This window comes from Mustelus asterias, chromosome 24 (assembly GCF_964213995.1).
Source record: "Mustelus asterias chromosome 24, sMusAst1.hap1.1, whole genome shotgun sequence".
Taxonomy (NCBI): domain Eukaryota; kingdom Metazoa; phylum Chordata; class Chondrichthyes; order Carcharhiniformes; family Triakidae; genus Mustelus; species Mustelus asterias.
Window position 1 is genome coordinate 518,007 of NC_135824.1, and position 24,106 is coordinate 542,112.

The 24,106-nt window shown below is 48.9% G+C and overlaps 2 protein-coding genes across 3 annotated transcripts in view; one reads left to right on the forward strand and one right to left on the reverse strand.

Annotated features, from left to right (window-relative positions):
- arpin (actin related protein 2/3 complex inhibitor) lies at positions 1-16,949 on the reverse strand. 2 transcript variants are annotated; one of them, XM_078241142.1, is made up of 6 exons: positions 16,810-16,949; positions 16,639-16,714; positions 15,932-16,064; positions 14,319-14,525; positions 7,972-8,135; positions 1-3,153 (listed from the first exon to the last, which is right to left on the reverse strand). In XM_078241142.1, the coding sequence occupies exons 1-6, from the start codon at positions 16,899-16,901 to the stop codon at positions 3,145-3,147; spliced, it is 681 nt and encodes a 226-aa protein (XP_078097268.1). In that variant the 5' UTR covers positions 16,902-16,949; the 3' UTR covers positions 1-3,144. The 2 variants fall into 2 exon arrangements, with proteins under 2 accessions (XP_078097268.1, XP_078097271.1); XM_078241145.1 differs by lacking the exon at positions 16,639-16,714 and having other exon boundaries at positions 16,810-16,927.
- The window catches only part of afg2b (AAA ATPase AFG2B), a 17,345-nt gene continuing 10,185 nt past the window's right edge, over positions 16,947-24,106 (forward strand). Inside the window, exons 1-2 of the mRNA XM_078241139.1 lie at positions 16,947-18,055; positions 18,930-19,115. Of these exons, the coding sequence (XP_078097265.1) occupies positions 16,988-18,055; positions 18,930-19,115 (1,254 nt within the window). The 5' untranslated portion in view covers positions 16,947-16,987. The remainder of the gene's footprint in view (positions 18,056-18,929; positions 19,116-24,106) is intronic.

The following is a 24,106-nucleotide window of genomic DNA, read 5'->3' on the forward strand; positions in this document are numbered from 1 at the left end:
GAATTATTTTGATTTATTATTGTCACGTATTAGTATACAGTGAAAAGTATTGTTTCTTGCGCGCTATACAAAGCATACCGTTCATAGAGGAGAGTGCAGAATGTAGTGTTACAGTCATAGCTAAAGTGTAAAGAAAAATCAACTTAATGCGAGGTATCCACAGAATCCTTACAGTGCAGAAGGAGGCCATTCGGCCCATTGAGTGTGCACCGACTCTCCGACAGTGCATTTTACCCAGGTCCTATCCCCGTAACCCCACATATTTACCCCACTAATTCCCCTATCTTGGGATGCTAATGGACAATTTAGTATGGCAAATTAACCTAACCTGCACCTCTCTGGACTATGGGAGGAAACCCACTGATGGAGCATGTGCATTAACAGCCACCATCTTTGTTGGCGGCGCATTGTGACGCTGGAATCGTGGGTGAATTCGTTTAATCTCGCCGAGTTCCTAGGATGATGGGACTGTGCCGGGAGTGATGCTGATTGCGGGGGTGGAGCCTGACCTTCTCCACTGGCACCCGATTCTCGATCGGGAAACATCTCCCTGTAAAATGGCCGCCGCCACCCCCTCCTCCAGCGCCCAATCAAAATGGCGCTGCACCTCAGATTTCGGCCCTGCGGCCCATGTGACACCAACATCACGCTGCTGGTGATGCGCGCCCGACCAATCAGGGCAACCTCAGCCCCAGTCCCAGTGAAGACCAATCAAGGCCTCGCAGTACAATTTAAACGCACCAATGAGGTTAAGACCAGTGATGTCACGGGTATATGAACTAAGTGCACGAACAGCTGTCTCCCTTTTGCCTGGGGAACAGTTAAAGAAGGGTAAATGTGCCGCACCTTTGGGTGCTGAATAAAGCCACTGAAATTAAACAACCAACTCGACTCTCTGTGGAAACGAAGCAATCTAGCAGTATCAAAATTGGTCTAATCAGATTGAAGCTCTATAATATTCCATTAATAAAAGTATAAACATTTGAAATACAGAAGCTCTATTGTTTTGAAAGGAAGAATTCAGAGAATCAAAGAACAAAAGAGTTCCAGCACAGGATTCAGGTCATTGTGTCCACACCAGTTCTCTCAGAGCATCTCAGCTAGTTCACTGCTCTGAACCCTGTTCAGATAATCCAATCCCCTTCGAAAGTCTCAACTGAACCTGTCTCTGCCACACAAACAGGAAGCACATTCCACATCCTAAACACTTGCTGCATCAAAAGCTTATCTCTCATGTTGACTTTGATTCTTTTGTCATTCACTTTAACTCATCAATCTTACTGCCAATGGGAAAAGTTTCTCCCTATCTCATAGAAACCCTACAGTGCAGAAGGAGGCCATTCGGCCCATCGAGTCTGCACCGACCACAATCCCACCCAGGACCTACCCCCACATATTTTACCCGCTAATCTACATATCCCAGGACTCTAAGGGGCAATTTTATTTTTTTTAACCTGGCCAATCAACCAAACCCGCACATCTTTGGACTGTGGGAGGAAACCGGAGCACCCGGAGGAAACCCATGCAGACACGAGGAGAATGTGCAAACTCCACACAGACAGTGACCCGAGCATCGAACCCGGGACCCTGGAGCTGTGAAGCAGCAGTGCTAACCACTGTGCTACCGTGCCGCCCACATTACGCTGTTCAGACTCCTCCTGATTTCCGGGTTGCTGGAGGAAATCGGCAGCAAGTTGTGTTTAGTTGCATCTGGAAATTGGTGAAACATCTCAGCATTGAAGCATAAAAATTATACTTGTTACTTTTCTTGTAATCGGTCTTCCTTCCCACCTCAATCTGTCTGCCAGCCATTGAACACAGTTTATATAAAATGACAGGTAGAACAGGCAGTCAAATTTATACAGTCTTGAACAATAGGAGCCAGGAAAGTTTCCAGTTGGTGAACAAACATTTGTCCTTTAGCCAAAATCAAATGGTCTTACATGAAACTTGACTCCCCACATTAAGAATTTAGTGGAATAACTTCCATTTTGTTTTCTTTCCACTCGTTATTTTGCAGTTTCTTTTTGTAATTTACCGCTTGGCTCTAGTTGCTAATACCACTCACTCTCAGAAAAGACAGACAGTCCATTCCCCAATCCTCAACAAGAATAGAAATATTCAGGCCTTCAAGCATTCATGAACAGACTGCCAGACAATTGCAAGGATAAAGTCAAATCATATCAATATGATGCAGCACCGTGTACGCCTGGCATTACCAACCAACACCAAACCCAATCGATGCCCCAGTCAGTTCACATAATACTGCTAACAAATATATTTCACAACAAGACACTTTCTCAGCCAAATGAGAGGAAGTAGACAAGCAAGATTTGGGAGATTAATTTGAGGAGGTAAATGTGGTGGATCAGGTCTGTTTATAAGGAGGAAGGACATAAGAATATAATTGATGTCGTGAGAGAGTAAGGGGAGATGTTCATGAAGAGAATCGCAGAGTAAGGACCATAATTACTATCCAGATTTCTAATGCTAAACGCTACCTTAGGGGGAAATTTGCTCCTGTTATCGAACGACTGTTGGATTGTTGATCCTCCCTCTTTGTAATTGCATCAATTGAGGTTAAGTACATGGAGGTGGACGACAGTGATTGGATGGTTACTTGAGCACACATAAAGAGAGACTTACTGACACAGGAGCAGAGTGGAGTCGAGATATATAACCGGTCCAAACAACCACATCCCCAAGCCAATCACAAGGTGACTTTGTTCCAAAAAAGGTTACTTTGAGGATTAGCTTAAAAGTGAAGTAAGCAACACCTTTGCAGATGTACGCCGGGATTTCCCGACCTCACTCGGACAAGGCTCGTAACGTCCCGCCCAAGGCCAACGGAGAATTCCGCTCTGTGAGCCGCGCCCGCCCCGATTCCAGGGCGGGAGTACCAGTAAAATTCAGGCCATTATCTCAAAACCTCGGCAATTCTTCAGTTAACTTGGGGAAATTTAAAGAGGCTCAAGTTTAAAGCCAGTTAGAAAGGTTTATGTGTGAAGCTTTGTTCAAAATTTTAATAATAGAGAACGTCAAAAAGAGAGGTTGAATAAAAAGCACTTTGTTCTCAGGCATCTCATCCTGTTAATAATCTCCCAAACTGCCGGCATTTCTCCGTTTCATCGACTTTCCGGAATCTCAGTCATCCTGGAGGAGAAAAATATCCATTTAGAAACATAGAAACATAGAAAAACGACAGCACAAAACAGGCCCTTCAGCCCCACAAGTTGTGCCGAACACATCCCTACCTTCTAGACCTACCTATAACCCTCCATCCTATTACGCTCCATGTACTCATCCAGGAGTCTCTTAAAAGACCCTATTGAGTTTGCCTTCACCACCACTGACGGCAGCCGATCCCACTCGCCCACCACCCTCTGTGTGAAAAACTTACCCCTAAAATCTCCCCTGTACCTACCCCCCAGCAACCTAAACCTGTGTCCTCTCGTAGCAGACATTTCCACCCTGGGAAAAAGCCTCTGAGAGTCCACCCGATCTACGCCTCTCAACATCTTATACACCTCTATTAGATCTCCTCTCATCCTTCGTCTCTCCAAGTAGAAAAGACCGAGCTCCCTCAGACTATCCTCATAAGGCATGCCACTCGATCCAGGCAACATCCTTGTAAATCTCCTCTGCACCCTTTCAATCTTTTCCACATCCTTCCTATAGTGAGGCGACCAGAACTGAGCACAGTACTCCAAGTGGGTTCTGACGAGGGTCTTATATAGCTGCATCATTATCCCCGGACTCCTAAACTCAATCCCTCGATTGATAAAGGCCAGCACACCGTACACCTTCCTAACCACCTCCTCCACCTGCGGGGCCAATTTTAGAGTCCTATGGACCCCAAGGTCCTTCTGATCCTCGACAGTACTAAGAGTCTTTCCCTTTATGTTGTACTCCTTCATCCTATTTGACCTTCCAAAATGGCCCACGACGCATTTATCTGGGTTGAAGTCCATCTGCCACTTCTCCGCCCAGTCTTGCATCCTATCTCTGTCCCTCTGTAACTTCTGACATCCCCCCAGACTATCCACAACCCCATCAACCTTCGTGTCGTCGGCAAACTTACCAACCCATCCCTCCGCTTCCTCATCCAGGTCATTTATGAAAATGACAAACAGCAAGGGTCCCAGAACAGATCCCTGGGGCACACCACTGGTGACCGACCTCCATTTAGAAAAAGACCCATCGATACACACTCTCTGCCTCCTTTGGGCAAGCCAGTTCTGGATCCACAGGGCAGCAGCCCCTTGGATCCCATGCCCTCTCACTTTTTCCAGAAGCCTTGCATGGGGGTCCTTATCGAACGCCTTGCTAAAATCCATATAAACCACATCTACCGCCTTCCCTTCATCAATGTGTTTAGTCACATTTTCGAAGAACTCCACCAGGCTCGTAAGGCACGATCTGCCCTTGACAAAGCCATGCTGAGTATTCTTGAGCATACTAAACCTCTCTAAATGCTCATATATCCTGTCCCTCAGGATCTTCTCCATCAGTTTACCAACCACTGAGGTTAGACTCACCGGTTGGTAATTTCCTGGGCTATCCCTATTCCCCTTCTTGAAAATAGGAACCACATCCGCAATCCTCCGGCACCTCTCCCGTCTCCATCGACGACGCAAAGATCATCGCCAGAGGCTCTGCAATCTCTTCCCTCGCCTCCCACAGTAACCTGGGGTACATCCCATCCGGACCCGGCGACTTATCTATCTTGATGCCATTCAAAGATTCCAGCACAACCTCTTTCTTAAAATCCACATACTCAATCCTTTCAGTCCACCGCACGCCAGCTGTACATCCACCCAGGTCCTTCTCCTCCGTGAAAACCGAGGCAAAATACTCATTGAGCACCTCTGCCATTTCTACTGGTTCCGTACAGACTTTCCCGCCTTCACCTTTTATAGGCCCTATTCCGTCACGTCTCATCCTTTTACTCTTCACATATTTATAGAACGCCTTAGGGTTCTCCTTAATCCTACCTGCCAGGGCCTTCTCGTGACCCCTTCTGGCTCTCCTAATTTCCTTCTTTAGTCCCTTCCTACAAGCCGTATACTCTTCTAAATCCCTATCTTCGCCAAGCTCTCTGAGCCTTTTGTACGCTTTCCTTTTCTTCTCGACTAGGTCCCGCACAGCTTTCGTGCACCACGGTTCCTTTAACCGACCAACACCTCCCTGTCTGCTCGGAACGTTGTCCTGTAGAACTCTAGACAGACATTCCTTGAAAAACTGCCACCTCTCTTCAGTACATTTCCCCGAGAATACCTCCTTCCAATTTACTCCTCTAATTTGCTGCCTTATGTCTTCATATTTCCCCTTACTCCATATAAACGCTTTCCTAGCTTGCCTGATCCTCTCTTTTTCCAATGCAAGCCTAAAGGAGATAGAGTTATGATCGCTATCCCCAAGATGCTCTCCCACTGAGCGATCTGACACCTGTCCAGGTTCATTGGTCAGTATCAGATCAAGTACAGCCTCTCCTCTTGTAGACTTGTCCACATGCTGTGTCAGGAAACCCTCCTGAACACACCGAACGAACTCTTCCCCATCCAAATCCCCTTTAGTTGAAACTGTTGAATAAATGAAGCACACTTTACATATTACAGAGAAGGAGGTGCTGGAAGTCTTAAAGCGCATCGAGGTAGATAAATCCCCGGGACCTGATGAAGTGTATCCCAGGACATTGTGGGAGACTATGGAGGAAATTTTGGGTCCCCCAGCAGAGATATTTGAATCATTGACAGCCACAGGTGAGGTGCCTGAAGATTGGAGGGTGGCAAATGTTGTGCCTTTGTTTAGAAAGGGCTGCAGAGAAAAGCCTGGGAACTACAGGCCGGTGAGCCTCACATCTGTGGTGGGTAAGTTGTTGGAAGGTATTTTGAGAGACAGGATCTGCAGGCATTTGGAGATGCAAGGACTGATTAGTGACAGTCAGTGTGGCTTTGAGTGGAAAATCATGTCTCACAAATTTGATTGAGTTTTTTGAAGGTAGATGAGGGCAGTGCAGTTGATGTTGTCTACATGGACTTTAACAAGGCCTTTGACAAGGTACCGCATGGTAGGTTGTTGCATAAGGTTAAATCTCACGGGATCCAGGGTGAGGTATCTAAATGGATACAAAATTGACTTGATGACAGTAGACAGAGAGGGTGGTTGTAGAGGGTTGTTTTTCAAACTGAAGGCCTGTGACCAGCGGTGTGCCTCAGGGATCAGTGCTGGGTCCACTGTTATTTGTCATTTATATTAATGATTTAGATGAGAATGTAGGAGGCATGGTTAGTAAGTTTGCAGATCATACCAAGATTGGTGGCATAGTGGACAGTGAAGAAGGTTATCTCTGACTGCAATGGGATCTTGATCAATTGGGCCAGTGGGCTGACGAATGGCAGATGGAGTTTAATTTAGATAAATGCGAGGTGATGCATTTTGGTAAATTGAACCAGGACAGGACTTACTCAGTTAATGGCAGGACATTGGGGAGAGTTACAGAACAAAGAGATCGAGGGGTACATGTTCATAGCTCCTTGAAAGTGGAGTCACAGATGGATAGAGTGGTGAAGAAGGCATTCGGCATGCTTGCTTTCATCGGTCAGAACATTGAATACAGGAGTTAGGACGTCTTGTTGAAGTTGTACAAGACATTGGTAAGGCCACACTGTGTACTGTGTACAGTTCTGGTCACCCTATTATAGAAAGGCTATTATTAAATTAGAAACAGTGCAGAAAAGATTTACTAGGATGCTACCGGGACTTGATGGTTTGAGTTATAAGGAGAGGCTGAACAGACTGGGACTTTTTTCTCTGGAGCGTAGGAGGCTGAGGGGTGATCTTATAGAGGTCTATAAAATAATGAGGGGCATAGACAAGGTAGATAGTCAATATCTTTTCCCAAAGGTTGGGGAGTCTAAAACTAGAGGGCTTGGTTTAAGGTGAGAGGGGAGAGATACAAAAGTGTCCAGAGGGGCTATTTTTTCACACAGAAGGTGGTGAGTGTCTGGAACAAGCTGCCAGAAGTAGTAGTAGAGGCGGGTACAATTTTGTCTTTTAAAAAGCGTTTAGATAGTTACATGGGTAAGATGGGTCTAGAGGGATTAGGCTAAACTCGGGCAATTGGGACTGGCTTAGTGGTTAAAAAAAGGGGCGGCATGGACAAGTTGGGCCAAAGGGCCTGTTTCCATGCTGTAAACCTCTATGGCTCTACATGTGAAAATGGAAAATACCAGACATACAGAGGTCAGTCAAATCAACCAGTCCCATTTTTAGGATCCAGTCTTCATCAGAAGCAGAAAATCAATGAACTGCTTTACGGAACTGAATAGTGTGGGGGGAGGGGGGAGGGGGGGTGGATAAACCTGTTTCTGATCAAAGATTCACTTCCTGTGGCTTTGATTCAAAATCTCTTGGAACGGTTTCAAATATTTTCATTGATCAGGAAAAGAAATCAGCTTAAAACATCGTCCTGCACACTGACACCAAACGGTTTCAGATCAGCTGCCATTACACACAGCTCCCAATATTTCATTCCATTCGACTGATTCTCAGGAGCCAGGCCACTGATCCACTGCTGCAGTGGGATTTACCCCCACAACACCCGGCTATTCCTAAAGTGTTCAAACAAAAACTAAATCATTTTTATAATTGTGACCTTCTAATAAAGTTTCCTTCAATGGGTTCAAAACGTTTTTAAAATAATTTTACAAATTGCCACAAACAATTTGCATTTTGTTACTTCAATGAGTTACCAGGGCAACGTCTATCCTTTCCTTACTTTGTAAAAAGAGTTCCTGGTTCATACTGGATGTAATCTGTTGACCTTCTCATGCACCCTTGGTACATTTGTTGCTTCAATCCAATCAGTTCCTGGACAATGAATATGATTAAGTTACACAACTTTAACTATCTGTTAAATTTCCCTGTAAAAGGAATGAGTGAAGGGAACTCTCTCCATCCATATCTCACCCACTCATCCTCATCAGCTGCTTCTCCCTGGCTGCGAGCTTTGGCCTCTTGCTCATTTTTACACTTTGCAGCAAATATGTTGTCAGTCCAAGAAGTTCCCGTCTTTTCACTTCCTGCAAAGTTGCATTTAGTCACAGTTCCAGCATCCATTTTGGCCAGCGAATCTGATAAAACAAGAGTTTGTGTCACTTCAGCAAGAGCTGGCTGCTCTCTAAATCTGTCAGAAGACAAAGAGTCAATCTAATTTATGCAAAAATCACTCACTGACCTTCACAGGTTCCCCAGTTAACGGACACGAGGACACAGCATTACTGCTTTATCTGGATAATTGCTCATTATTTGCTATATTCCATCAAGTGTCAGCTTTGGCTCAGTCGATAGGAAGCTCACTGGGACTAATGAATAAAAATCAAGGCTGATATCACAGCGCAGCACTGGGGGAGCGCGGCACTGGGGGAGCGCGGCACTGGGGGAGCGCGGCACTGGGGGAGCGCGGCACTGGGGGAGCGCGGCACTGGGGGAGCGCGGCACTGGGGGAGCGCGGCACTGGGGGAGCGGGGCACTGGGGGGAGCACGGCACTGGGGGAGCGCGGCACTGGGGGGAGCACGGCACTGGGGGAGCGCGGCACTGGGGGAGCGTGGCACTGGGGGAGCGCGGCACTGGGGGAGCGGGGCACTGGGGGAGCGGGGCACTGGGGGAGCGCGGCACTGGGGGAGCACGGCACTGGGGGAGCGCGGCACTGGGGGGAGCGCGGCACTGGGGGAGCGCGGCACTGGGGGAGCGCGGCACTGGGGGAGCGCGGCACTGGGGGAGCGCGGCACTGGGGGAGCGCGGCACTGGGGGAGCGCGGCACTGGGGGGAGCGCGGCACTGGGGGGAGCGCGGCACTGGGGGAGCGCGGCACTGGGGGAGCGCGGCACTGGGGGAGCGCGGCACTGGGGGAACGCGGCACTGGGGGAGCGGGGTACTGGGGGAGCGCGGCACTGGGGGAGCGCGGCACTGGGGGAGCGCGGCACTGGGGAGCACGGCACAGGGGGAGCGCGGCACTGGGGGAGCGCGGCACAAGGGGAGCGCGGCATTCTCTAAGATGCAGTCTTTCTGCCCGAGACCCCATCTGGCAGTTTGAGTTGATGTAAACAATCTCATGGCACTATTTTGAAGAGAAGGGGATTTACTCCAGTGTCATAGGAGCAGGAATAGGCCATTCGGCCCTTCCAGCCTACCCCACCATTCAGTACAGTCATTGGCTGATCTGGGTGTGGTTTCAACTCCACTTTCTTGTCTGCCCCCCATAACCCTCCCTCCCAGCCTTAAATAAGTTCAAAAACCCGACCTCTACTACTTACTGGGAAAGGGAATTCCACACAGTTCATGACACTTTAGGAGAAAAAGTCTCCTCATCTCTGTCTCAATGGGAAGATCGCTTATTTTTAATCTAGTTTTAGTTTCCCCCCATGTCAAACTATTCTCTCTCAGCAGGTCACAAGACAATCAATGAGATCTCTTCTGCTTAAATTAGAAATTAGAAGGAAGCCTAAATAGAAACATAGAAACTAGAAGCAGGAGGAGGCCATTCTGCCCTTCGAACCTGCTCCACCATTCATTTTGATCATGGCTGATCATCGATTCAATATCCTGGTTCCCCTTCCTCCCATATCCCTCGATCCCTTTAGACCCAAGAGCTATATCTAATTTCTCCTTGAAATCAGACAACATTTTGGTCTCAACTACATTCTGTGGGAGTGAATTCCACACACATTCACCACCCTCTGGGTGAAGAAATTTCTCCTCACCTCAGTTCTAAAAGGTTTACCCCTCATCCTCAAACTATGATTCCTAGTTCTAGACTCCTCCACCATTGGGAACATTCTTTCTGAATCTACCCTGTCTAACCCTGTTAGAATTTTATAAGTTTCTATGAGATCCCCTCTCACTCTTCTAAACTCCAGTGAATATAATCCTCACCGACTTAGTCTCTCCTCATATGACAGACCTGCCATCCCAGGAATCAGCCTGGTAAACCTTCGCTGTACTCCCTCTATAGCAAGGACATCCTTCCTCAGATAAGGACACCAAAACTACACAGAATACTCCAGGTGTGGCCTCACCAACGCCCTGTACAATTGCAGCAAAACATCCCTATCTCTATACTCAAATCCTCTCGCTATGAAGGACAACAGACCATTTGCCTTCTTTACTGCCTGCTGTACCTGCGCACTTACATAGAACATAGAACATTACAGCGCAGTACAGGCCCTTCGGCCCTCGATGTTGCACCGACCAGTGGAACCAATCTAAAGCCCCTCTAATCTACACTATTCCAATATCATCCATATGTTTATCCAATAACCATTTGAATGCTCTTAACATTGACGAGTCCACTACTGCTGCAGGTAGGGCATTCCACGCCCTTACTACTCTCTGAGTAAAGAACCTACCTCTAACATCTGTCCTATATCTCTCACCCCTCAATTTAAAGCTATGTCCCCTCATGCTAGCCATCACCATCCGAGGAAAAAGGCTCTCACTATCCACCCTATCTAATCCTCTGATCACCTTGTATGCCTCTATTAAGTCACCTCTTAACCTTCTTCTCTCCAACGAAAACAACCTCAAGCCCCTCAGCCTTTCTTCATACGATTTTCCCACCATACCAGGCAACATCCTGGTAAATCTCCTCTGCACCCTTTCCAACACTTCCACATCCTTCCTATAATGCGGCGACCAGAACTGTGCGCAATACTCCAAGTGCGGCCGCACCAGAGTTTTGTACAGTTGCACCATGACCTCCTGGCTCCGAAACTCAATCCCTCTACCAATAAAAGCTAACACACCGTACGCCTTCTTAACAACCCTATCAACCTGGGTGCCAACTTTCAGGGATCTATGCACATGGACACCCAGATCTCTCTGTTCATCCACACGACCAAGTATCTTACCATTAGCCCAGTACTCTGTATTCCTGTTACTCCTTCCAAAGTGAATCACCTCACACTTTTCCACATTAAACTCCATTTGCCACCTCTCAGCCCAGCTCTGCAGCTTATCTATGTCCCTCTGTAACCTGCCACTTCCCTCCGCACTGTCTACAACTCCACCGACTTTAGTGTCATCCGCAAATTTACTAATCCACTCTTCCACCCCCTCAGCTGGTCATTAATAAAAATGACAAACAGCAGTGGCCCCAAAACAGATCCTTGCGGTACACCACTAGTAACTGAACTCCAGGATGAATATTTCCCATCAACCACCACCCTCTGTTTTCTTACAGCTAGCCAATTCCTGATCCAAACCACTAAATCACCCTCAATCCCATGTGTCCGTATTTTCTGCAAACGCTTACCATGGGGAACCTTATCAAACGCTTTACTGAAATCCATATACACCACATCAACCGCTTTACCCTCATCCACCTCTTTGGTCACCTTCTCAAAGAACTCAATAAGGTTTGTGAGGCATGACCTACCCTTCACAAAACCGTGCTGACTATCCCTAATCAAATTATTCCTTTCTCGGTGATTATAAATCCTATCTCTTATAATCCTTTCCAATACTTTGCCCACAACAGAAGTAACGCTCACCGGTCTATAATTACCAGGGTTGTCCCTACTCCCCTTCTTGAACAAGGGGACAACATTTGCTATCCTCCAGTCTTCTGGCACTGTTCCTGTAGACAATGACAACACAAAGATCAAAACCAAAGGCTCTGCAATCTCCTCTCTAGCCTCCCAGAGAGTCCTAGGATAAATCCCATCCGGCCCAGGGGACTTATCTATTTTTACCCTTTCCAGAATTGCTAACACCTCCTCCTTATTAACCTCAATCCCGTCCAGTCCAACAGCCTGCATCTCAGTACTCCCCTCGACAACACTGTCCCTCTCCAGTGTGAATACCGATGAAAAATATTCATTTAGTGCCTCTCCTATCTCTTCAGACTCCACGCACAACTTCCCACTACTGTCCTTGACTGGCCCTAATCTTACCCTCGTCATTCTTTTACTCCTGACATACCTATAGAAAGCTTTAGGGTTTTCCTTGATCCTACCTGCCAAAGACTTCTCATGTCTCCTCCTGGCTCTTCTTAACTCTTTCATTAGGTCCTTCCTAGCTAACTTGTAACTCTCAAGTGCCCTAACTGAGCCTTCACGTCTCATCTTAACATAAGTCTCCTTCTTCCTCTTCACAAGAGATTCAACCTCCTTAGTAAACCACGGTTCCCTCACACGTCTGCTTCCTCCCTGCCTGACAGGTACATATTTATCAAGGACGCGTAGTAGCTGTTCCTTGAACAAGTTCCACATTACAATTGTGCCCATCCCCTGCAGTTTCCTTCCCCAACCTATGCCAGCTAAATCTGATGCACAAGGACTCATAGGTCTTGCTGAGTATCCACCTCTCTCAATTTACATCCATTCAAGTAATAATCTGTCTTCCTATTATTGCTACCAATTATAACCTCACATTTATCCACATTATACTACATCTGCCATGCAGATGCCCACACACTCAGCCTGTCCAAATCACGCTGAAGCATCTCTGCATCCTCTTCATAGCTCACCCTCCCACCCAACTTTGTATCATCTGCAAATTTGGAGATAATGCATTCAGTTCCATCTTCCAAATCATTAATATATAATGTGAACAGTTGGGGTCCTCAAATAGACCCAGGCGGAATCCCACTAGTCACTGACTGCCAATCAGAAAAAGACCCATTTATGCCAACTCTTTGCTTCCTATCTGCTAACCAGCTTTCTATCCATCTCAAGACATTACCTGCAATCCCATGTGTTTTAACTTTACATAGTAGTCTGTTATGTGAGACCTTGTCGAAAGCCTTCTGAAAGTCTAAATAAACCACATCCACTGGTTCTCCTTGGTCAACTCTACTAGTTACATCCTCAAAAAATTCCAATAGATTTGTAACAACAATGAGAACACCAGTGTGTTCATTAAACTGAGAACAGAACAAAGAACAACAAAAATTACAGCACAGGAAAAGGCCCTTCAGCCCTCCAAGCCTGCACCGACCATGCTGCCCCGACTGAACTAAAACCCCCTACCATATCCCTCTATTCCCATCCTATTCATGTATCTGTCCAGATGCCCCTTAAAAGTCACTATCGTATCCACTTCCGCTGCCTTCCCCGGCAGTGAGTTCCAGGTACCCACCATCCTCTGAGTAAAAGATTTGCCTCAAGGTAAGTTGCAACAAGGTATGGTAGAGGTAACAGTAAAGTTGCCATAGGCCCAGATGACCATAGGATGCTCTCCAATGGATGTGTGGTGATTTAACCTGAGGGTCACCGAAACTCAGGTAAGGGACGAGGTTGAGAAGGTGGGACCTTCATGAATAACCTCAGGCGGTACGGAAATTGAACCCACGCTGTTGGTGTCGCTCTGCATCACTAACTAGCCGTCCAACCAGCTGCTAAACCAATCTCCAGAAGCAATACCTGATTCAAAGACTATTTCCTCGGGTGGATGGAGCTATTACAAGGGGGCATAACTATAGGGTTCGTGGTGGGAGATACAGGACGGATATCAGAGGTAGGTTCTTTACGCAGAGAGTGGTTGGGGTGTGGAATGGACTGCCTGCAGTGATAGTGGAGTCAGACACTTTAGAAACATTTAAGCGGTTATTGGATGGGCACATGGAGCACACCAGGATGATAGGGAGTGGGATAGCTTGATCTTGGTTTCAGATAAAGCTCGGCACAACATCGTGGGCCGAAGGGCCTGTTCTGTACTGTACTGTTCTATGTTCTATGTTGAACAGAGACTTTCCTGCAGAGTAATAGAATCAGTACAAAGCAAGTTCAGCCTCACATTTCATCACATAAATAGACATTGGCTCAAATTATCCAGTCGGCAGTGATGCTGAGGACATTGATGCTGATCGTGAAGATAATTGCACACACAGATCGCTCTGTGTCCTTACGCCCGGGTCTTCCTGTCCGGACTGTATCAGCGATGCTGCAATGCAACCACCCATGGAGCAATGACAAAGATGAGAAGCACAGAGGATACAACAGCTTTTCACAACATCACCTGCTGTGTTTTTAAAGGTCTTAAAGATTTTCAGTGGAGTGGGTGTGTGAGAGTGAATGAGAATGTGGGATCCTGCTGTGCACAACTTCTCTGCCTTGTTTCCTACTTTCTGATGCCGTTCATTGACTGTCAAGCACTTTGGTACATCCTGAGAATGTGAAAGGCGCTATAGAAATTCTGGCTTGTTCTTTTGTAAGACAGCTAGCAAATGGTTTACACCGACAAGAATGGTGATTCTCAGCAAAGCCAATTATTCCAAGAGAATTCACATTACATTTAACAAACAGAACACAACTTACAGATAAAAGGACTATCCCCTTTAGTTTTCAAACGTAATCCATCTCCAACCTCCAGCTCAATATTTTCCATCTCTTTCTCTGAGATCCAGAATGCCAAGCTTTGATCAGGTGTGTGCTTCTCCGAGATTCTCACCAACTCTGCTTTATTCACCAAACTCTTCAGCTCCTCCACAGAAATCTTATCTGTTTGTCCCTTTGCTTCCACTTCTAGCACACAATGGAAAACAAGAAAAGATTGAGCAACAAGAGCGGCACGGTAGCACAGTGGTTAGCACTGCTGCCTCACAACGCCAGGGACCTGCGTTCAATTCCCGGCTTGGACCACTGTCTGTGTGGAGTCTGCACGTTCTCCCCGTGTCTGCGTGGGTTTCTTCCGGGTGCTCCGGTTTCCTCCCACAGTCAAAAGATGTGCTGGTTAGGTGAATTGGCCATGATAAATTGTCCCTAAGTGTGCAAAGATGTGTGGGTTGGGGGATTAATGGGGTAGATACATGGGGTTAAAGGGATCGAGCCTGGGTAGGATGCTCCATTGGAGAATCAGTGCAGGCTTGATGGACCAAATGGCCTCCTTCTGCACTGCAGGGATTCTATAATCAGGCCCAAGAGCTTCAGCTGCTCGACGTTGGAACTTTTATCAATTCTTCTGATTTTGAGAGTTTTCTCTCATCACTTGCTGCTCACTAGGGTTTTACCGTTTCCATTTTCGGTTCTTTCGTTTTGGCCGAACCCAACTCTTGAAGAGGAACAACACCATTGTTCCGCACTCCCCCTGCCTCCCACAAAGGCTGACATCCACCTGCCAACAATCCCCATGCATGGATCAAGCAAGATGGGCTGAATGGCCTTGAACAAGTGTAATTATCTTTTTTTATTTGATTTATTAATATACTGTATATTAGTATACAGTGAAAAGGATTGTTTCTTGTGTGCTATACAAAGCATACTGTTCATAGAGAACATAGGGGAGAAGGAAAGGCGAGGGTACAGAATGTTTCTTAAAGAAGAGCAGTGCAAACTGTTCTTTCATCACCCTATCCCACCCACACCCATGTCAACTGGAAACTTCCCATTCAGCCCCTCCTCGAGCCTCTAACACAGGAACAGGAGGAGGCCATTCAGCCTCTCGAGCCTGTTACACAAGAACAGGAGTAGGCCATTCAGTCCCTCCTCGAGCCTGTTACACAAGAACAGGAGGAGGCCATTCAGCCCCACAAGCCTGTTACATGGGAACAGGAGGAGGCCATTCAGCCTCTTGAGCCTGTTACACAGGGACAGGAGGTGACCATTCAGCCCCACGAGCCTGTTACACAGGGACAGGAGGCGGCCATTCAGCCACACAAACCTGTCACACAAGAACATGATATGGAGTTGCCAACGTTGGACTGGGATAGGCACAGTAAGTAGTCTCACAACACCAGGTTAAACTCCCAACAGGTTTATTTGGTAGCACAAGCTTTCGGAGCACTGTCCCTTCAAGAGGAGGCCATTCAGCCCCTCAAGCCTGCTAGACAGGGACAGGAAGAGGCCATTCGGCCCCTCAAACCTGGTACACAGGGACAGGAGGAGGCGGTGGAATTCTTTCGAACGGCTACGCTGAATGGCACGATACTCACTGAAGGAAGACATCAAATAGCCAGTGTTGACCTTTTTGGTTTCACCGAAATTTGGTTCCATCTCAACCCCAGCTGAATCAAACTTCCTTTTGTGAATTCTTGTTGGTTGAACATAAAGAATAAAGTAACGTTCCTGGAAAGCTCAAGAATTAAAAATATAAAATTATACCAACATTTTTTTAAATGAAAAAATTATCTTCAGATTTCACTTTGCAGAACTCCAAAACACAGCCCCGCCCCCAAAGAACACAGCCCCGCCCCCAAAGAACACAGCCCCGCCCCCAAACCCACAGCCCCAACACCCTAGCCCCGCCCTGAACCCCACAGCCCCGCCCCGAACCCACAGCCCCAACACCCTAGCCCCGCCCCCCACAGCCCCGCCCCGAACCCACGAGTCCCGCCCCCGAGCACCACCCCGCCCCCAAACCCACAGCCCCGCCCCCAATCCCCTAGCCCCGCCCCCAAACCCACAGACCCGCCCCGAACGGACGAGTCCCGCCCCCGAACACCGCCCCGCCCCCAACCCCCAAAGCCCCGCCCCAAAGAACACAGCCCCGCCCCAACCCCCTAGCCCCGCCCCCAAACCCACAGACCCGCCCCGAACGGACGAGTCCCGCCCCCGAACACCGCCCCGCCCCCAACCCCCAAAGCCCCGCCCCCAAATCTCCCCAGCCCCGCCCCCAAAGCACCCAGCCACGCCCCCTTACCGGTTGGCGCCCCCTGGTGGGGATCTGGTGGCGGCTCACTGCGCGCAGCTTCCCCTCCAACACCGCCCCGCGGCCCCTGCGAACAAAACATCCGGTTAGCGGCTCCGCCTCGGGCGGCCCCCGGCCCGCGGACCCCGGCCCGCGGACCCCGGCCCGCAGCCCCGCACTCACCCCTGCAGCGCCTCCGGCTCCCAGCGGCCCGGGAGCGGCTCCAGGATCCACGGAATGTTCTGGAGAGTCTGATCATCATACAGGCGGCTCATGGCGGGTCCGGGACGTTAGGGGGCGGGGCCCGAGGGTAAGGGGGCGGGGCCGCCGGGTCAGAGGTCATGGCCCCGGGTCAGAGGTCATGGCCGGGCCTGCTCTCCACTTGCTGCCTCCCGGAGCCGGGGACCGGGGTTCGCAGCGCTGCCGCCTGGGGCCCCGGGCTCTGGCGGCTCTGGGCCTGCGGCCCGGCTCCCCGCTGCGGGTGTGTTTACCGGGCGGAGCCGCTCTGTGCGCCGCCTGGCCGCGGGGAGACCGGGCCGAGGGCCTCCTGCAGCTGGACACCAAGTGCGTGAGCCCGGGGCTGCTGGGGAGGCCCTGCCGGGGCCTGAGCCTGGGCCTCGGGCAGCTGCAGCCGCTCTCCTCCGTTAGACTGAGGCGAGTCCGCGTCCGGGTGGTGCTGGAGGCCGGGGCTCCGCGGGGAGAGGCCGGAGCCGGGGCCTGGGAGTTGCTGCGGGAGCCGCTGCGGGGGGTTTATCTCCGGCCGGGCTTTGTGGTTGTGGAGCCGGAGCCTGCGGCCTGGCCCGGGCTGCTCCGCCTGGAGGTGCGGGCGGTGGAGCCTGAGCTGGGCCCGGGCAGCGCCGGTCTCCTGGGCCCCGGGGCCCGGCTGGAGGTGGAGGCGGTGCTGCGGCCGGAGCAGCTCCGAGCCCGGGGCCTGGGCCTGGGCGGCCTGGAGCAGGCGGCCTCCCCGCTCCGGGAGATGCTGAGCCTCCCGCTCCGCTTCCCCAAGGCCCTGGGCCGCCTGGGGCTGCCCTGCCCGCGGGGAGTGCTGCTGCTCGGGCCCCCGGGTGTGGGGAAGAGCGCGCTGCTCCGGGCCCTGGCCCGGGAACTCGGCCTCCCGCTTCTCGAGGCCTCTCCCGCCGCTCTGCTGGGCTCCCGGCCCGGGCAGAGCGAGCAGAGGCTGAGGCGGCTGTTTGGCCAGGCCCAGGCCCAGGCCCGGGCCGGGCCCTGTCTGCTCTTCATCGACGACATGGAGACGCTTTTCCCGCGGAGAGCGGCGGCCGGGAGCGGCCCGGAGGAGCGGCTGGTGGGTCAGTTGCTCACCCTGATGGACAGCCTGGAGCCCCGGACACAGCTGCTGGTGGTGGCGGCGAGCAGCCGGCCCGACGCCTTGGAGCCCGCCCTCAGGAGGCCCGGCCGCTTCGACCGAGAGGTGCCCGGCATTTAGCATCAGCTCCGGCCTTAACCCCCATCACCCACCCCCTGAGTGTGGCTGTGCCCGGGCACCGAGCGCTGAGATTCGGCTGTCCCGCTGCTGGGTGCCCGGGGACAAACAGCTGGAATTGAAAAGTTGAAGTTTATTTATTAGTCACAAGTCGGCTTACATTAACACTGCAATGAAGTTACTGTGAAAATCCCTGAGTCGCCACACTCCGGTGCCTGTTCGGGTAACACTGAGGGAGAATTCAGCATGGCCAATGCACCCTAACCAGCACGTCTTTCAGACTGTGGGAGGAAACCGGAGCATCCGGAGGAAACCCACAGGGAGAACGTGTAAACTCCACACGGACAGTGACCCGAGCCGGGAATCGAACCCGGGTCCCTGGCGCTGTGAGGGAGCAGTGCTAACCACTGTGTCACCAGTTAGAGATGAGTGAGATTCAGAATTCTGGACTTTCTCAATAACAGATAAACAGTGACTATGAGCCTACTGCATGCAGGAAATTTCACTGATTATTGGTTTGAGCACAGGAATAGTTTTGAAGACTTTGAGCACAGATTTATTTTGTCCCATTTTGCACAATATTAATTGAAATGGTTGTTGTTTCTCTGCTGTCCTATTAATGGTGACGCCACAGGAGAAATTAGACATCCCATTTAACAATCACATCCCCTGCCCAACACACTGTCACAGTGACCTATTCCCATATTCACCCTGTGTATGTGACATTTCCTGGACGGTACATTTAACTTTCCCCTGGCTATAGCACTGTAACTATTGCTTCCCCTTGTTTTATAACCTCCACCCTCGTCTTTTATACAGATTAATTGTGAATCTAAGTCACTGAGTTTGATTTTCTCTCCAGATCACAATCAACATCCCAACAATGTTGCAGCGTCAGTCCATTCTGGAAGTGGTCACCTCTGCAATGCCTTTGAGGGCTGACGTTGACTTGTCTTGGCTGGCAGAAGCTACAAGTGGTTATGTTGGCGCTGACCTGACAGCTCTGTGTCGCGAGGCTGCTCTGCGGCTTGTAAGACGCAGCTCCAAGGTACGAGAAATGATCAGCAAAGAGCCCATAAGAGTAAACAACTCAACCCCTGAATTCAGGGACCATCCATATTAACCAGAGGCCAGCTTCAGAGCCCAGCAAGCTGATTCACCAGGCTATCCATTCTGATGAAGGAAAATGAGAGACAACTTGTTTTAATAAGTGCCCACTCCCAAGTGCTCTAACCACATAACTATGTTGAGTTTGTGGGTTTCACACAAAAGGAAAAGGATGTGTTTTGCGCGCCCAAACTCAAAGCAACACAACAGGTTTATGGAAAGAGATGCTCTCTCCACACAGCGAAACCTGTCAAACACCCCATGACATTGCCTTCAAATCCTGGGTGACACAGTGGGTTAACACTGCTGCCTCACAGCGACACGGTGACACAGTGGGTTAACACTGCTGCCTCACAGCGACACGGTGACACAGTGGGTTAACACTGCTGCCTCACAGTGACACGGTGACACAGTGGGTTAACACTGCTGTCTCACAGTGACACGGTGACACAGTGGGTTAACACTGCTGCCTCACAGTGACACGGTGACACAGTGGGTTAACACTGCTGCCTCACAGCGACACGGTGGCACAGTGGGTTAACACTGCTGCCTCACAGCGACACGGTGGCACAGTGGGTTAACACTGCTGCCTCACAGCGACACAGTGGGTTAACACTGCTGCCTCACAGCGACACAGTGGGTTAACACTGCTGCCTCACAGTGACACGGTGACACAGTGGTTAACACTGCTGCCTCACAGTGCCAGGGACCCGGGTTCACTTCTGACCTCGGGTCACTGTGTGTTGTTGCACATTTTCCCCATGTCTGCGTGGGTTTCCTCCGGGTGCTCCAGTTTCCTCCCACAGTCCAAAGATGCGCAGGTTAGGTTGATTGGCCGTGATAAATTACCCCTTAGTGTCAGGGAGACTAAGAGGCTAAATATGTGGGATTACGGGGATAGGACATGGGTTGGATTGTTGTCGGTGCAGGCTCGATGGACCAAATGGCCTCCTGCACTGTAGATTCTATGTGACCAGCTCTTAAAGCAATCATGCAACCAATTAAATATGTAACATCCCTCCACCTTTATTTGACGACAAATTACTACGATGTTAAAGTTTTATTTATTAGTCACAAGTAGGCTTACATTAACACTGCAATGAAGTTACTGTGAAAATCCCCTGGTTGCCATATTCCGGTGCCTGTTTGGGTACATGGAGAGAGAATTTAGCATAACCAATCCACCTAAGCTGCACATCTTTGGACTGTGGGAAGTGAGAATGTGCAGACTCCACACAGATAGTGACCCAAGCTGGGAATCGAATCCCAGTCCCTGGTGCTGTGAGGCAGCAGTGCTAACCACTGTGCCACCTTACACAGGATCGATAATTCTCTAGACACAGTACTATGTATCATTAATCATTGAACACAGTCAATAAGAAAGTCGATCAGGAGGACGTCTATTCCTCTTTTGTTGTATATTATGTTCAGAATTTGACTGTCCTTGACCCTGGGATTTGGAACCTCTGGAGACACTTTGTCTTGTGGAACTAATTTTGTAGCACAGATGTAATCATCAGGCAACTCAGATTCAACCAAGTCTTCTGTAGCAGTATTCACAACACGAGGGAGTAAAGAATTTGCTACTTCTGGAGATGATTCTGAGAAATCATTTTGAGATCCTAACGATTGGTCAGCACGGTGTCCCCCAATTAGTTAATCTTCAGTTTGAACCGTGTAAGAAATTGGATCTGTTTTTGCTGAAAAACTCTGGCTGGTCCCCATTTCTCTCTTTCGGGATAATTACACGCTAACACTCGATCTCCTTGTTGGAACGAACATTGTTTTACCCTCACTTCTCGTCTCGTAACTTGAGATTGTTGTTGATGCTCTAATATCTCTGGAGTTTCTGGAGGTAACAAATCAAACCTGGTTCTCAACTTTCCCTTTAAGACAGTAATGCAGGCGAAGATTGTGTAGTCGCATGAGTAATGTTTCTATAAAGTGCCAAAAAACTATTCACCTGACATGATAAACCTTGCTTTAAAGCTTTAAAGAATGTTTCAATGATTGTACAAATCTTTCAGTGAATCCATTGGTTAGAACAAACAAAGAAAATTACAGCACAGGAACAGGCTCTTCAGCCCTCTAAGCCTGCACCGACCATGCTGCCCGACTGAACTAAAACTCCCTCCTCTTCCGGGGACCGTATCCCTCTATTTCCATCCTATTCATGTATTGGTCAAGATGCCCCTTAAAAGTCACTATCATATCTGCTTCCACTACCTCCTCCGGCAGCGAGTTCCAGGCACCCATCACCCTCTCTGTGGGGGAAAAAAAAACTTGCCTCATACATCTCCTTTAAACCTTGCCCCTCGCACCTTAAACCTATGCCTCCTAGTAATTGACTCTTTCACCCTGGGAAAAAGCTTCTGACTATCCACTCTGTCCATGCCCCTCATAATCTTGTAGACTTCTATCAGGTCGCCCCTCAATCTTCGTCGCTCCAGTGAGAACAAACTAAGTTTCTCCAACCTCTCCTCATAGCTAATGCCCACCATACCAGGCAACATCCTGGTAAATCTTTTCTGTACCCTCTCCAAAGCCTCCACATCCTTCTGGTAGTGTGGCGACCAGAATTGAACACTAACTATATTCCAAGTGTGGCCTAACTAAGGTTCTATAAAGCTGCAACATGACTTGCCAATTTTTAAACTCTATGCCCCAGCCAATGAAGGCAAGCATGCCGTATGCCTTCTTGACTACCTTCTCCACCTGCATTGCCACTTTCAGTGACCTGTGTACCTGTACACCCAGATCCCTCTGCCTATCAATACTCTGAAGGGTTCTGCCATTTACTGTATATTTCCTATCTGTATTAGATCTTCCACAATGTATTACCTCACATTTGTCCAGATTAAACTCCATCTGCCATCTCTCCGCCCAAGTCTCCAACTGATCTATATCCTGCTGTATCCTCTGATGGTCCTCATCGCTATCTGCAAATCCACCAACCTTTGTATCGTCCACAAACTTGCTAATCAAACCAGTTACATTTTCCTCCAAATCATTTAAATATATTACAAACAGCAAAGGTCCCAGCACTGATCCCTGAGGAACGCCACTTGTCACAGGCCTCCGTTCAGAAACGTACCCTTCCACTGCTACCCTCTGTCTTCTATGACTGAGCCAGTTCTGTATCCACCTTGCCAGCTCACCTCTGATCCCATGCAACTTCACCTTCTGCACCAGTCTGCCATGAGGGACCTTGTCAAAGGCCATACCAAAGTCCATGTAGACAACATCCACTGCCCTACCCTCATCAATCATCTTCATCACTTCCTCAAACACCCTGATCAAGTTAGTGAGACACATCCTTGCCTTCACTAAACCATATTGCCTCTCGCTAATACGTTCACTTATTTCCAAGTGGGAGTAAATCCTGTCTCGAAGAATCCTCTCCAATAATTTCCCTACCACTGATGTAAGGCTCACCGGCCTGTAATTACCTGGATTATTCTTGCTGCCCTTCTTAAACAAAGGAACAACATTGGCTATTCTCCAATCCTCTGGGACCTCCCCTGTAGCCAGTGAGGATATAAAGATTTCTCTCAAGGCCCCAGCAATTTCCTCCCTTGCCTCTCTCAGTATTCTGGGGTATATCCCATCAGGCCCTGGGGACTTGTCTACCTTAATGTTTCTCAAGAACCCCAATACCACCTCCTTTTTGATCTCAACATGACCCAAACTATCTACACACCCTTCCCCAGACTCATCATCCACCAAGTCCTTCTCTTTGGTGAATACTGATGCAAAGTACTCATTTAATACCTCGCCCATTTCCTCCGGCTCCACGCAGAGATTCCCTCCCTTGTCCTTGAGTGGACCAACCCTCTCCCTGGCTACCCTCTTGCTCTTTATATATGTATAAAAAGCCTTGGGATTTTCCTTACTTCTGCTGACCAATGACTTTTCGTGGTCCCTTTAAGTTTCTTTCTACTTTCCTTGTATTCCACACTTGCTTCATGTGTTCCCAGCCTCCTCGCTTTGACAAATGTTTCCATTTTCCTTTTGACTAGGCTCTCAATATCTCTCGTTATCCAAGGTTCCTGAAACTTGCCATACTTATCCTTCATCCTCACAGGAATGTGCCGGTCCTGAATTCATATCAACTTACACTTGAAAGCCTCCCACATGCCAGATGTTGATTTGCCCTCAAACATCTGCCCCCAATCTACATTCTTCAGTTCCTGCCTAATATTGTTGTATTTAGCCTTCCCCCAATTTAGCACCTTCACTTGTGGACTACACTTGTTTTCATCCATCAGTATCTTAAAACTTACTGAATTGTGGTAACTGTTCCCGAACTACTCCCCTATTGAAACATCGACCACCTGGCTGCGCTCATTCCCCAATACCAGGTCCAGTATGGCCCCTTCCCTAGTTGGACTATCTACATACTGTTTCAAGAAGCCCTCCTGGATGCTCCTTACAAACTCTGCCCCATCCACGCCCCTAGCACTGAGTCCCAGTCAATATAGGGGAACTTAAAATCACCCACCACAATAACCCTGTTACTTTTACACCTTACCAAAATCTGCCTACACAACTGTTCCTGGCTGTTGGGAGGCCTATAGTAAACCCCCAACATTGTGACTGCACCCTTCCTGTTCCTGAGCTCTACCCACATTGCCTCGCTGTATTGAGCCCTCTGAGGTGTCCTTGTATATCTTCTAATGACTCACCAAACTCTCAATATTGTATCAGCCGTTTTAAGGTTGTCACAAACTGAGCAATGTTTTCTCCTTCCACATGATTCCTTCAGTGAAACCTGAGTCGTTTGCGATGCTCAGTGGTTTTGGGGATGAATGCTCTTCAGAGATCTTTGTCAAGGTGCCATAAATTTTGGATCCTAGCTTTGCTGGATGAACCAACCTCTGGAGCAAATTAAAGGTTTTACTTCCCATTGTACTGAGAAAAGCTGGGACAAGC

Coding starts and splice junctions, on each gene's coding strand:
- arpin (XM_078241142.1), bottom strand. CDS start 16,901: ATGAGCCGCCTGTATGATGATCAGACTCTCCAGAACATTCCGTGGATC. Junction 14,526..15,931: donor CTATTTGATGTCTTCCTTCA/GTGAGTATCGTG, acceptor ATTGTGTGCTAG/AAGTGGAAGCAAAGGGACAA. Junction 8,136..14,318: donor AGGGGATAGTCCTTTTATCT/GTAAGTTGTGTT, acceptor TTGTTTTATCAG/ATTCGCTGGCCAAAATGGAT.